Here is an 11503-nt window from a genome sequence, read left to right as displayed (position 1 = left end):
AATCTCAACTGTGCACTGTGTATTACTAACTTTTATCTCTAAAAATAGTCATCATCAGCACTCACCACTAAAAAAATAATTATGCACGAGTGGAAAACAGTTCTAGTAGTTTATGAAAGAGATGTCATTTCTCTGGTTAACATATTCCGATCATTTCAAGTCATTGGGTGAACATGAAGTATTTGGCACATTTTAGAGGTAGACCACAATTACTTCCAGTGCACTTTTTTTGACATTTCAATCACATTTCTTTTTGCTTGCTTGACCACTACTGAAATACATTGTACCCATTTACAAAAAAATTAAGGCAAAAGTGGCATATGCTGTAACATGACAGCAGAATATTGTCATACAATAGAGGTAGAATAGATAAATGAGGGCGGACTAAAAGAAAAAAACACTTGCAAAAAAAAAATATAAAGGGGTGGGGTCTAAAAAAAAATTGTACAAGTTATGTGCATATTGGCCTACTGTACTGATTTCATATGTGCATGTCACTGTATGAAAGGAAACGTGTAAAGTTGATATTTCTCACAAACCAAGCAGGAAGGTAAGAAGCAACAAATACAGTCAAGTACATCCGATGATGTGATGAAGTTCATGTTTGACAAATATAATCAACAATTACAAATAATTAGACATAATTACAAGGGAGAGGAAAAAACTTCAAAATAATGTGTCGATCTAAAAACAGGATGTGTCCCTTGTACTTGTGCAGGTCAGATGTGTATTGCATATGGCTAGATGGCTTGGCTGTCCACAGCGACTACTGGATATGCTATTGCACAGGCACCTGCGCCAAGTGAGGTCAACAAGGCCAAACGGTAAAGTTGGAGGTCACTGACTGAAGGATGTAAACAAAAAGCAATCAGCTTCGTCCAATCCCTCCACCCAAAGACGCTTGAATGCGCCATGCCCACACCGACGGCTCTTCTCCACAGCACCGCGCAAATCTATGTATATGTAACGTACAATGTTTCCCCTGGAAAGCAGGGAGGAGCTTTGGTAAGAAAACTCAGCGTTATGTGACCTATTCCGCATGCGCACATGACAATTTGTGTGCTTGGGCACAGCCGTGACCTCACTTGGAGCAGTGTTTAACTGAACACGGTTTATTGTTCTAATTGTGTATTCCGTCTGTAACAGTACTGCTCGGAGCAGTTTAATACATGTCTTTGTAGATCTCCTGCAGAAGCGGGTGCAGCGATGTCTCCGACTCTGTCTTTTTGATCTTCTGCACAAGCTGAGCATTCTCCGTGACTAGCTGGCGGAGGTCGGCCATTTTCTGTAGCAATTTGGGGAAGAGGTAGACTGAGTCCGAGTGGTTCGCCTGCAGGTGGAGGTCCAGGGCCTGCAGGATGTTATCCTGGCTCTGCTCCACCTGCTTCACATTTATCAAGCCGGGGCGATCTGGAGAGACATGAGCGTCAGTCACAGTTGAGCAAGCACATGGAGCACCGAGATGTTTTCCTCGCACCTCCGCACAGGATGATGGCGGCTACAAAGAGGGCCAGGTCGCTGTCATCCAGCTCCAGAGCGTTGAACTTGACGGCAAATTCAAACTTGGGTTCCATGATCTCACTGAAAGGTTTTCTTAGGCTGCGCAAAAACTCCCTGGTCACAAAGCCTTTACCGTTGGCCACCAGGAGTCCATCTTTGTTCATGAGAGATGGCAACATCGCAAAAATAGCCTCATGCACGCCGTACTTCAGCAACGTCACCTGCAGCAACAGACGCAAATGGCACACCGATGATGTCCTCCCCACGGCTTCACCTCGCCAGTCGCCGTAGCGCGAAGAAGCGACTGACCTGATCGTTGAGGAAGAGGTCGACAAACCCCGGAATGCTCTTGGCAAACTCGGTGAGCTCCCGCACCGTCTCTACCGTGGTGCACTGGCAGCGGTAGAACACGTGCACCCCAATCTCCTTAGTCAGGGGAGCTCCTGGGAGCAACTGGCTCCACACTAAACCGCTTTCGGCCTTCCAGAGCGTGTCCACATCATAGATCACAAATGGCTAATGCCGAGACGAGAGAGAAAGAGACGTATCATAAATCTTTGTGATCCGCCGCCCTAAAAATTGCAGTTTGGAAGGAACTGCGCGATAACACTTTCTGATCAATAGTTAGAAAAATCGGAGTATTACTGAGGTGCTGCTGGTCTTTCCCGTCAGGATACTGCGGGCCCTTTTCTTGGTCATACTGAGATTCTTCAAGTAGGCTGTGTTGACTTGCTTGGCCAACGTCTTCAAGTCGGAGCCTCCCGGTTTGCCGAGGTTTAACTCCTCTGCAAGCAGACCCGCCACCAGTTTCTTCCTCTCTGCCTCAGGCATACGACCATATCTGATTGCTGTGCAAACAGAAAGACACTTTTTTTTTAACATTCTGATATGTTTTCACATTTCTATTTGAATAATAGAATGACTTGGATTTCATCATAAACCGGGTCATAAAATCTGTTCTGATCTTCATCTAAGTCACAACGATAGACAAACAGTCTGCTTGAACTAATGCCACACAGGAAAATGTTGCCGTGTTGTTGTTTTTTTTATTGAACACCATGTAAACATTCACAGTGCGGGGTGGAAAAAGGATGTGAACCCGTAGGCTAATGAGTTAATTGGAGTCAGAAGTCAGCAACCTGGAGTCCAATCAATGAGTTGAGATTGAAGGTGTTGGGTAAAGCTGCCCTGCCCTATAAAACACACACCAGTTAAGAGTTTGCTCTTTTCAAGATGCATTGTCTGATGTACACCACGCCTTGCTCAAAACAGCTCTCAGAAGACCTGCGATTAAGGATTGTTGACATGCATAAAGCTGGGAAGGGTTACAAAAGTATCTCTAAAAAGCCTTGATGTCCATCAGTCCACGGTGAGACAAATTGTCGATAAATGGATAAAGTTCAGCCCTATTGCATCTTTCACTAAAAATTGTCTGAATACCTGATTATTCAACTCAAATTTTCAGTAGGATATTCGAATAGCAAAATACTCGATAGCTGCAGCCCTAGTATAGATATACGTAGACCAGGAACAGGCAACTTAAATGCTGGAAGGAGCCCCAATTTTTCACCAGTGCGATTTGGGGGCCACACGGGATCATGCATTTCCTGACCAAATGTAGGACAAAAATGCCATTTTAAATTAGGGGTAGAGCGATTGATTATCTGTCGGTCTGATTGTCTGTGGCGATATTCAGCATTTTGATGAATATCAGCATCTGCCTTTTTAAAAATCTGACAACCAATAAGAGATCCATTTAAAACCGTGTTAACTTCCGGGAACTATTTATTTAAATGTTCAGTTAGCTTGATAAGAGATGCTGCTGATGCTGGGAACTCTGCACCTTTTGTTTGTTAGAAAAAAGTTAGAGTTTAACATCTGTTATTTTGAATTTTTAAAAACCTTATTTCATGTAGAAACTATGGGGTTACTTTACTTTTCATTTAACTTTTTAAGACGTGCTGATGATGCTGAGGGCTCCATGAACTTTTTTGTCGAGTTTCCAAACAAAGATATTGATTGTCTAAGATTGAAAAAACAAAATTGTCAACATTTTGCGAATCTGAAAAGTTGTAAATAAACATACGCTGAATGAAATTTCAACAAATTAAAGAATTTGACTTGACGTAAAAACAAAGAAATAAAATAATTCAGTTTTACTGGTTTTTGGCCTCCTTGACTACAAATAATCAGTGTTTGCCCTGAAAAAAACCCCACATTGGCCTAGCTCTAAATATGTGCATCGGCACATTTTTCATAATATATTTCTCAATGCTTGTATAAAAGAAAATCCACTCTCCTTAAAACTTCAGTCAATGCATATTTGCAGTCAGCACCTGAAAATTTGCAAATTCCGATTTTTTTCTCTCGGTTTTTTCAATATTTTGGGTTTTCCCAGTTTTTCGAGGATTTTTTTTCCCTCCATTCTTTATAACCCTGTTTCGTAGAATACATAAAATGACACTCTTTCGGTATTTTCTGAAGATTTTTTTTAGGGGTTTAAAATTAAAGGGGCCGCTCAGAGTGAAGTTGTGGAGCATGTTATTGAACATGAGGCTGTGTGAAATCGTACAGCAGCTTTCATCACCTTCTCGGAATTCTTTTACTGAAATAACTACTCCGTGTCATTCTACTGCAGGGGTGTCAAACTCATTTTTGTTGCGGGCCGTCATGACTGTGAAACCAAAAAGGAAGTCAAGAATTATGGTTTGTTCAAATATAGTTTAAGTTATTGTAATGAGGGGTTTGGAAACAAGAAAACGTACAATAGCTCTTTTACATATTTGACATTTTTGTAAAAAATGTATGCATCATAAAAGTCGACATGTTTGATTTGCTTCCGCGGGCCACATCAAATGATGTGGCGGGCCAGATCTGGTCCCTGGGCCTTGAGTTTGACACCTGCACATCGGAGATACAAAATTAAAAAAATAAAAACTTCTAGGACTCCACACACCCATGGGCAAGGTTTCATGAAGTGCGTTAACATGTACTGCAAGCTGAAAATGTGCATAGTAAAATAAATAAATAAATACAATAAGTACACAACTGAGCCCTGCATCCAACACATTACTAACTGTAGTGGTTTGTTCGCTGACAAAAGCCAGTGTCATCAACGATGGTGGGCAAATGTCCATTTCCTTGATGTAATCGCTTTCGCCCTCGGGTCATCTGTTGAAATATTTGCACTTTTCAAATGCAGCGGGCAATGAGGTTTCTTTGTGGCAGGCTTTCAGGCAGCACGGGTGTTTTTGTAGGCTTTGAAAACGCCGCTGTACCAATGAAGTTTCCGCCGCTGACAAGATTTGTGGAGTTGAATATCCTTTAGTTTTTTTTCCCCTCGTGGAATGTTTGCAGAACACTTAATGCAAATAGCACGTGAAATGTCTTCCTCTAAAACAGTGAATAAACCCGACACGATCAAAGCTATGTTTGTCACAAGCGACAGTTTGTCTAAGAGTTTACGACAGCCCATAATAAGTTGAAAAGGGCACCTGATTTGTCCACCCAAACAGACTGACGGCAAAGTACGGCCTCATTGGATTGGATTTTCACCTTCATTCTGGGAGGTTTATTTATTTTTGAATCTGAGCTTTTTTCAATAAAGTCAAGTCAAGTCAACAGTATTTATAGAGCACTTTCAAACAGCCATCGCTGCATACAAGTCGGCGATATGATGACACGATTCGCAAGATCATCCAAATAATTATTGGGCAATACTGTAGTTGCATCCCTAGTATTTGCCGTAATGTTTTTTTTTTTTGGCCATTGTCTTGTTAATTGGACTTTATTCATACCAGGGATTTTCTGAAATGTTATAGGTCACAAAGTGACCAAATAAGCCAAAGCTATAAATATCTTGTCAAATGGAGCAGTAATAGCTACATTTTGTATGACAAAATGTTATGTTTTTCAAGTTGGGGACGGAGTGGCAGTAAGCCCTACGCACGCACGCACACCGAGGTATGTCTGTCTGTGCAGACGTCCCTCCGCACTGCAGCACAATGTAAATTGCTTGGAGCAACAACGGGACACAAACCATATTTAAACAGGCTAAGCTCAAAGATACTTCTAAAATTGCCCCAGTCTGTTTACTGATATAAAGCCACCTCACTGAACGGCGTAAAAGTTGAGAGCAACAGAAAAGGTTCGCAATTGAGATGCATCCAAACAATGCACCTTAAAATAGAAGTTTAACATGTGTAAATTATTTGGTGACAAGCAAGCTTGTTCCAGACTGGTTGCATTTAACGAGATCAGAAATCATCGCTTTTTAAGTGGGGTTCAGAGGCAGAGGGGGCAAAGCCCCCGGAAGCTAATGGGTTTTTGAGATTATAAAGCCTTAACACCATTAATTTTATCAACATAATTTTATAATTTTTGTTGAAATACCATCCTCTAGTTGCATATAAAATTGACACTTCATACTCAAGTAGAAGTTTATTTGGAGTACATACATAAGTTTTTGCTTATGCGTTCCTGGTGAGCACCAACATGTAACTTCAAATTTGCTGCTCCAAATCAAAACTAAAAAAGGAAACACATTCCCTGCCATATTTAAGATTTGTTCATGACTTGTATTTATAAAATGTTGTGTAAATGTGATAAAAAGCTGTTGATTCTTACCTCATACATTGATAGTGAAGTCCCAAACTGTTTACTATACATGGGTTTATTGTTTTTGTTCATGATTGTAAAGTGTCCTTGGGTGTCTTGAAAGGCACTTATAAATAAAATGTATTATTATTATTATTATTATAGAAGGTATTTTGCGTATAATGACATCGTCACATACTGTACACAGAGCTTTACCAGTGACATCGAGCTTTTTCACGAAATCCGACACAAGCACAGACAACGGTTGCTCTTTACTGGTTCCTACTGGGGACACCGTCAGCTTTCTATCCAATCAGTCCCATCGAAACTTGGTTTTCAGATCCGCATCTATCCGACACACTTTAGCTTCGTCACAAGTCTCGATAACATTCGGCATTTGTTTTATACAGACTACATACACGAGTAATTTCAATACACTACATCCCTTGTGCAAAACCATTCAGAATTCGCGAGAAAGGGGTTTAGGAAGGCGAACACGGATTGGTTGCGATTCTGCATTTGCCGACATAGCGACCAATCACAACAAGTAAGACATTGGTTTTAGCCCATATACGAAGTAACTACAAACTAACGCATCGCGAGAAAAAACCTTATTCAAAATGGATGCTTGCAAACTTTATTTGTAAACATTACGAGTCCCAAGTCTGCCGAAGACAAGTAAGTCCGGCAGCCCAGAAATAACACCATAGCCCCCCTAAAATTTTCTCAATGGATTTGGAACAATATTAAAAAGGTCCATTTTGACTGGAAAAAAGCGGAATCCCGCCAAAAAGTGGAAAAATCTCATCCCTGATTATCTACAGTGTCTATCCTAACCCATCAAGTAAAATGTCATTCTCACTCACCATCATGAGACATTCCCAAAGAAAGGCACTTCTGGAAACGACAATATTGGCACTTGTTGCGATTCTTCTTCTGAATTTTGCAGGAACGCTCGCAGCGCTCATATTCCAATTTCATGCGCACAGTTCGTCTGAAAAAGCCCTGGGGTGGGAAAGAACACAAGAAACTCACACCAGAGTGCTTGGTGTTCTTGAAAGGCAGACACACACAGGTGGCATTACCTTACAACCCTCACAGGCATGTACGCCGTAGTGGAAGCCTGACGCCTTGTCCCCACACACCTTACACTCCACACTGATACCGGAGGTCGTGCTGTCCTCACGGCCCAGACGCAGCTGCTCAGACAGCGATGGTGACGGCGTGTGGGAAAGGTCTGCTTTGGGAAAAACATCAATAAATAGTACGGCTCTGCATATCCACTCAAAACGTAACAAGAGCTGGAGGGGAGAGGGGGTCTCACCGGTGTAGCTTGATGCTGCACTGCTGTGATTGTTTTCCTCATCTGCACTCTCTCTTCTCTCCCGCTTGCCTTGTTGACTGGACACATCCTGCAGTTCCTCCTTGACCTCGACGTCGCTCTCGGGCTGATCCAGATCCACATGTTCCGACGCACTCGCACCTCTGCTGCTATCTGAGCCCTGGGGCGTAGGCCACTTAACATCAGCCACATCCTCAGGAGAACTTGGCAGGCGGTCGCCGTTGACCCTGTTCTGCTGCTCGGGAGCAGGGTGTTGTAAGCCCTCCATGATTTTTTTTGAGGCGCGCTCGGCTGGCCTCTCTCCTGTCACGTTGCCATTCTGGCCCACGAGCTGAGAAAACGATTGTGGGTGACATGCAGATCTCTGTTCACTTCAAGGAGAACAATGCACCTCTATATGACTGTAGCAATCCAAACAGCAATATCACTGTACTGCCTGATTACTTTTTTTCCCTTTTCATTGCAGAACTAATTTTCCTACACTGCAATAGATGTAAACTATTAGGCCTAGCCTACTCACATAGAATAGGGCATTGTAGGACTGAAGCAATGTATGCCAGTGTGTTCAATAGTGATATTACAACTAAAAACAGCAGCCAACCCTTGCTTATACCTGCAGACGCTCATATTCACAAGGCTTTTTTTTTCATACTTTGGCCATTTTCTATTTCCCCCCCGACTTCCGCCACCCATTTTGCCCCGTTTTCTGTGGGAAACATACCGTGAATGATTATTAGCGTTTTTTTTGAAGAATTTACATTTGTATAAAGCTAGATAGCTAGATACACACGCACACACACAGTGGAATCTCAAGATACAAATCGAATTGGTTCCGTGAGCCCATTTACAACCAGAAACTTTGAGAAATTGAGGTGTTTCCCACTGAAATGGATGGAAACACAATCTAACCATTCCATCCCCAAAACTAAGTTGTGCTATTCAGGCATTGTGTCCATGAGAAATAAAGAATATGTCTGTGTTTAATCGGCAAAACTCCACCCAATTATTATTATTTTGACTCGTCAGTTGGACCCGTCTTATGAGTAGAGTATAGCTTTGCATTTTGATTTGTATTTTTTGATACGACAGTCATAAGAAATGTAATTGCATGAGTTTAATTCATTTTAAACAAGCAATACTGGTATGCAAACAAAAGTCCAGATCAGCAAGAAAAACACAGGAACGGGATGAATCGTGAGTGGGAAGTTCACTGTGTTCTCTGCTATCTTCAAACCTAGTTGACGTTTGTCTGGAGCCATCTGCATTGTTGTTTGCTTGGCTTTCATGAACAAGGGTGTACCGTGTACAAGGGGGCATGGTGTATGCACTGTGTACACACTGCTGTGAGCTGTGTTGCTCGCTGCAGCCAGAGGGAGGGTGGGTTTGGGGTCTTTTGAGTGGGGGATGCGGGGTGGCTGCTCCACGGCCACCTAGTGGATTAAACCAACGTAACGTGACGTAGCTTCACCTCTTCTTCACGATAAAACCTTAACGCAAGACCACTGGACCGTTCCAGTTGCTTATAAGACAAACGTGATAATACGTGGTGGAAATGTGTTTCCTTACAATTGCACTCGCCCGCGACCGACTGGAGGCAATATCAGTTATCGGAATTTCTATACGTTACGAGAATCGATAGGTTAGTAAAACGTTTCCAGTATTTGAGCAGTCAATTTTATAAAGTACACCAGCAGTGTACTTTAGGTGGGGCTTAGGGGACCGTTGAAGACTTCAACACGACATGCTAACTTAGCTACTTAGCTTCTAACCTTGATAGGCAGTAGGCACCACTGCGTTAGCGTGGCTGACCCACATTCCCGTGGGTGCCTTTAAACGCCGACTTGCCAACACCACTTACCTCTCTCTAAAGTGCTGCTGATTCGATGGCCGTCGGCACAGCGACAGACCGCGGCAGGGCTGTACAGTGGGTGCGTGTCGAAAACACTTCCGATTTGTGCCTGGGATAAGCTATCGATCGCCTTGGCTGTTGACAAGTTGTTTGAAGCCGCCAGCAGCAGGAGTTACTAGCCGCGCGAGCTAACGTCAAACGGCTAGCGCAAAACTCAACAATGACTCGGGCCTTCTTTCGTCATTAGGAAAGCGTCCATGTTGACCCGCCCGACACGGGGAGTCCGAAAGGAGACACTTTGACGTGCAACCATATCAGCGGTGTGCCTCAACCCAAGTTTGGTGATAATCCCCCAACAACTGTCTCCTTCTTGTCCCCAGCTTTGCGAAGCTTTACCCACTCACGTCTAAGTACCACCCACCACGTGACGTCACGTGCCAGGACATTGCTCTCCTCAAACAACAACAAACCTACTTGTCACAATCTCATAATGATAAAACAAAAGCAGCAAAAGTAGTTCAACGACTGAAGAAGTGAAGAAGTAGAAGTGCTGAATAAATAAATACAATTAAATAGTACAGAAAACAAATGTGATTAAGTCAAGTCAAGTCAACAGTATTTATAGAGCACTTTCAAACAGCCATCGCTGCATACAAAGTGCTGTACATGGAGCAATTTAACATGCACAATAAACAGTAAGACAAATCGGTAATACAGGCGGTAGAAAGCACCAAGCAGTAAAACCAAGAACAAATCTAAGTCATGCTGAGTCGAATGCCAAAGAATACAAGTGAGTTTTGAGGAGGGTTTTGAAGATGGGCAGCGAGGAGGCTTCCCGAATGTTCAGTGGGAGGTCATTCCAGAGAAAGGGACCAGCAGCAGAAAAGGCTCGATCCCCTCTGAGCCTCAGTTTAGTTCTTGGTACTTCTAATAATGTCTGGTCCGCAGACCTGAGGCGCCGGGCAGGTGTGTAGGGGCGGATGAGCTCAGAGAGGTAAGGTGGCGCCAGATTATTCAGAGATTTGAAAACAAATAAGAGGATCTTGAAAATAACTCTAAAATGTAAAATGTAAAATTAAGTAGAACATTCTACTGATAGTTTGGATTGTACTGTATTGCATTGTCAAGATTAAAATATTTACATTCAACTCACTAACTTGGCACAATGGAACAAAATAAATCACTGAACGCAAAATGCTTCACCAACAGAGTGTGGGGCGTGGGAAGAAAAAAAGAAAATCACATTAAATGTAATTTGTTTTTAACCAAAGGCTAGCAAGTACTGTATTGGTTCGATTTTTGTGCTATCAATTTACCAAAAACATGAAACACTTTTCTTAGATAAGATAGTGGAATAGTAATGTCTTGCTTTTCTGAATTAGCTACCTTCATTGGTACTGGACTGGACAGTGATTTCAAACTTGATCGTCAAATTGGTGCCGTTGTTAAGATAAGATAAGAAAACCTTTATTAGTCTCGCAATGGAGAAATTCCCGATTCACAGCAGCAAAGTTATGAAAGGCAGAAGTAGAACAACAAAATATAGGAGATGCTGGAAAGGCAGCCACTCACGCGGCGCCATTTTGAAGTCAAAATAACAAAAATAACACAACACAACACATAGGACACAGACAGTCGTGCAATCTTCACCACTTTTCTGCATACACTTTGTTCTCTGAAGCAGTTATAGATGAAAGAGGAGAGGATCAAAGTGTCCTTTCACCAGTGGATCAGAGACGTCATGCTGAAAATGTGCACACGTCTGCTAAAAGCTAAGTTTTGAAAGCAAACACGAAGCTGTAGCGTCCATTGACGAAAAAGAGATTGGCTCACATCTCCTGTCTCATGTAAATCCACTTCAATTCCAAGCCGCGACTCCCAGTTCCACATCCGCATCGGCGCTCCGCGCTAACGCTCCTTTCTTCTCATCGTCGGCTCCTCGAGCCTTACATCCATCCAGCCGCAGACCGTTCAACAGCACCGATCTCTCTGCTGAACAAAGTGGGGCTGTGAAAAATGCTGCCCATAACAGGCGCAAGACACAAGCGCCCCGGGACTGTCCAGCAACGACAGTCAAATGGCGCCGACATTCCTACCAGGCAAAAACAGTGCTGGTATACCCATGCTGCAGAGAAGGCGCAACCACCAAGCACAGAGTTTCCTCCTTGATGAATGTCGTGGCCAAAAAATGCTGAAAAAAGTCCACATCAGGTCCA

General features: G+C 42.7%; 1 protein-coding gene across 2 annotated transcripts; it reads right to left on the bottom strand.

Moving 5' to 3' along the window:
- Positions 1-95: 95 nt before the first annotated feature.
- ppardb (peroxisome proliferator-activated receptor delta b) lies at positions 96-9696 on the bottom strand. 2 transcript variants are annotated; one of them, XM_086126446.1, is made up of 8 exons: positions 9297-9696; positions 7421-7769; positions 7182-7336; positions 6963-7101; positions 2146-2348; positions 1810-2016; positions 1478-1721; positions 96-1410 (listed from the first exon to the last, which is right to left on the bottom strand). In XM_086126446.1, the coding sequence occupies exons 2-8, from the start codon at positions 7704-7706 to the stop codon at positions 1163-1165; spliced, it is 1482 nt and encodes a 493-aa protein (XP_085982572.1). In that variant the 5' UTR covers positions 7707-7769; positions 9297-9696; the 3' UTR covers positions 96-1162. The 2 variants fall into 2 exon arrangements, with proteins under 2 accessions (XP_085982572.1, XP_085982583.1); XM_086126457.1 differs by having other exon boundaries at positions 7182-7333.
- Positions 9697-11503: the final 1807 nt, after the last annotated feature.

Source organism: Hippocampus guttulatus, chromosome 1 (genome assembly GCF_054856545.1).
Source record: "Hippocampus guttulatus isolate MCC_2025c chromosome 1, RoL_Hgut_1.0, whole genome shotgun sequence".
Taxonomy (NCBI): domain Eukaryota; kingdom Metazoa; phylum Chordata; class Actinopteri; order Syngnathiformes; family Syngnathidae; genus Hippocampus; species Hippocampus guttulatus.
Note: the sequence above shows the minus strand (reverse complement) of the source record. Positions and strands in the feature narration are given on the sequence as shown.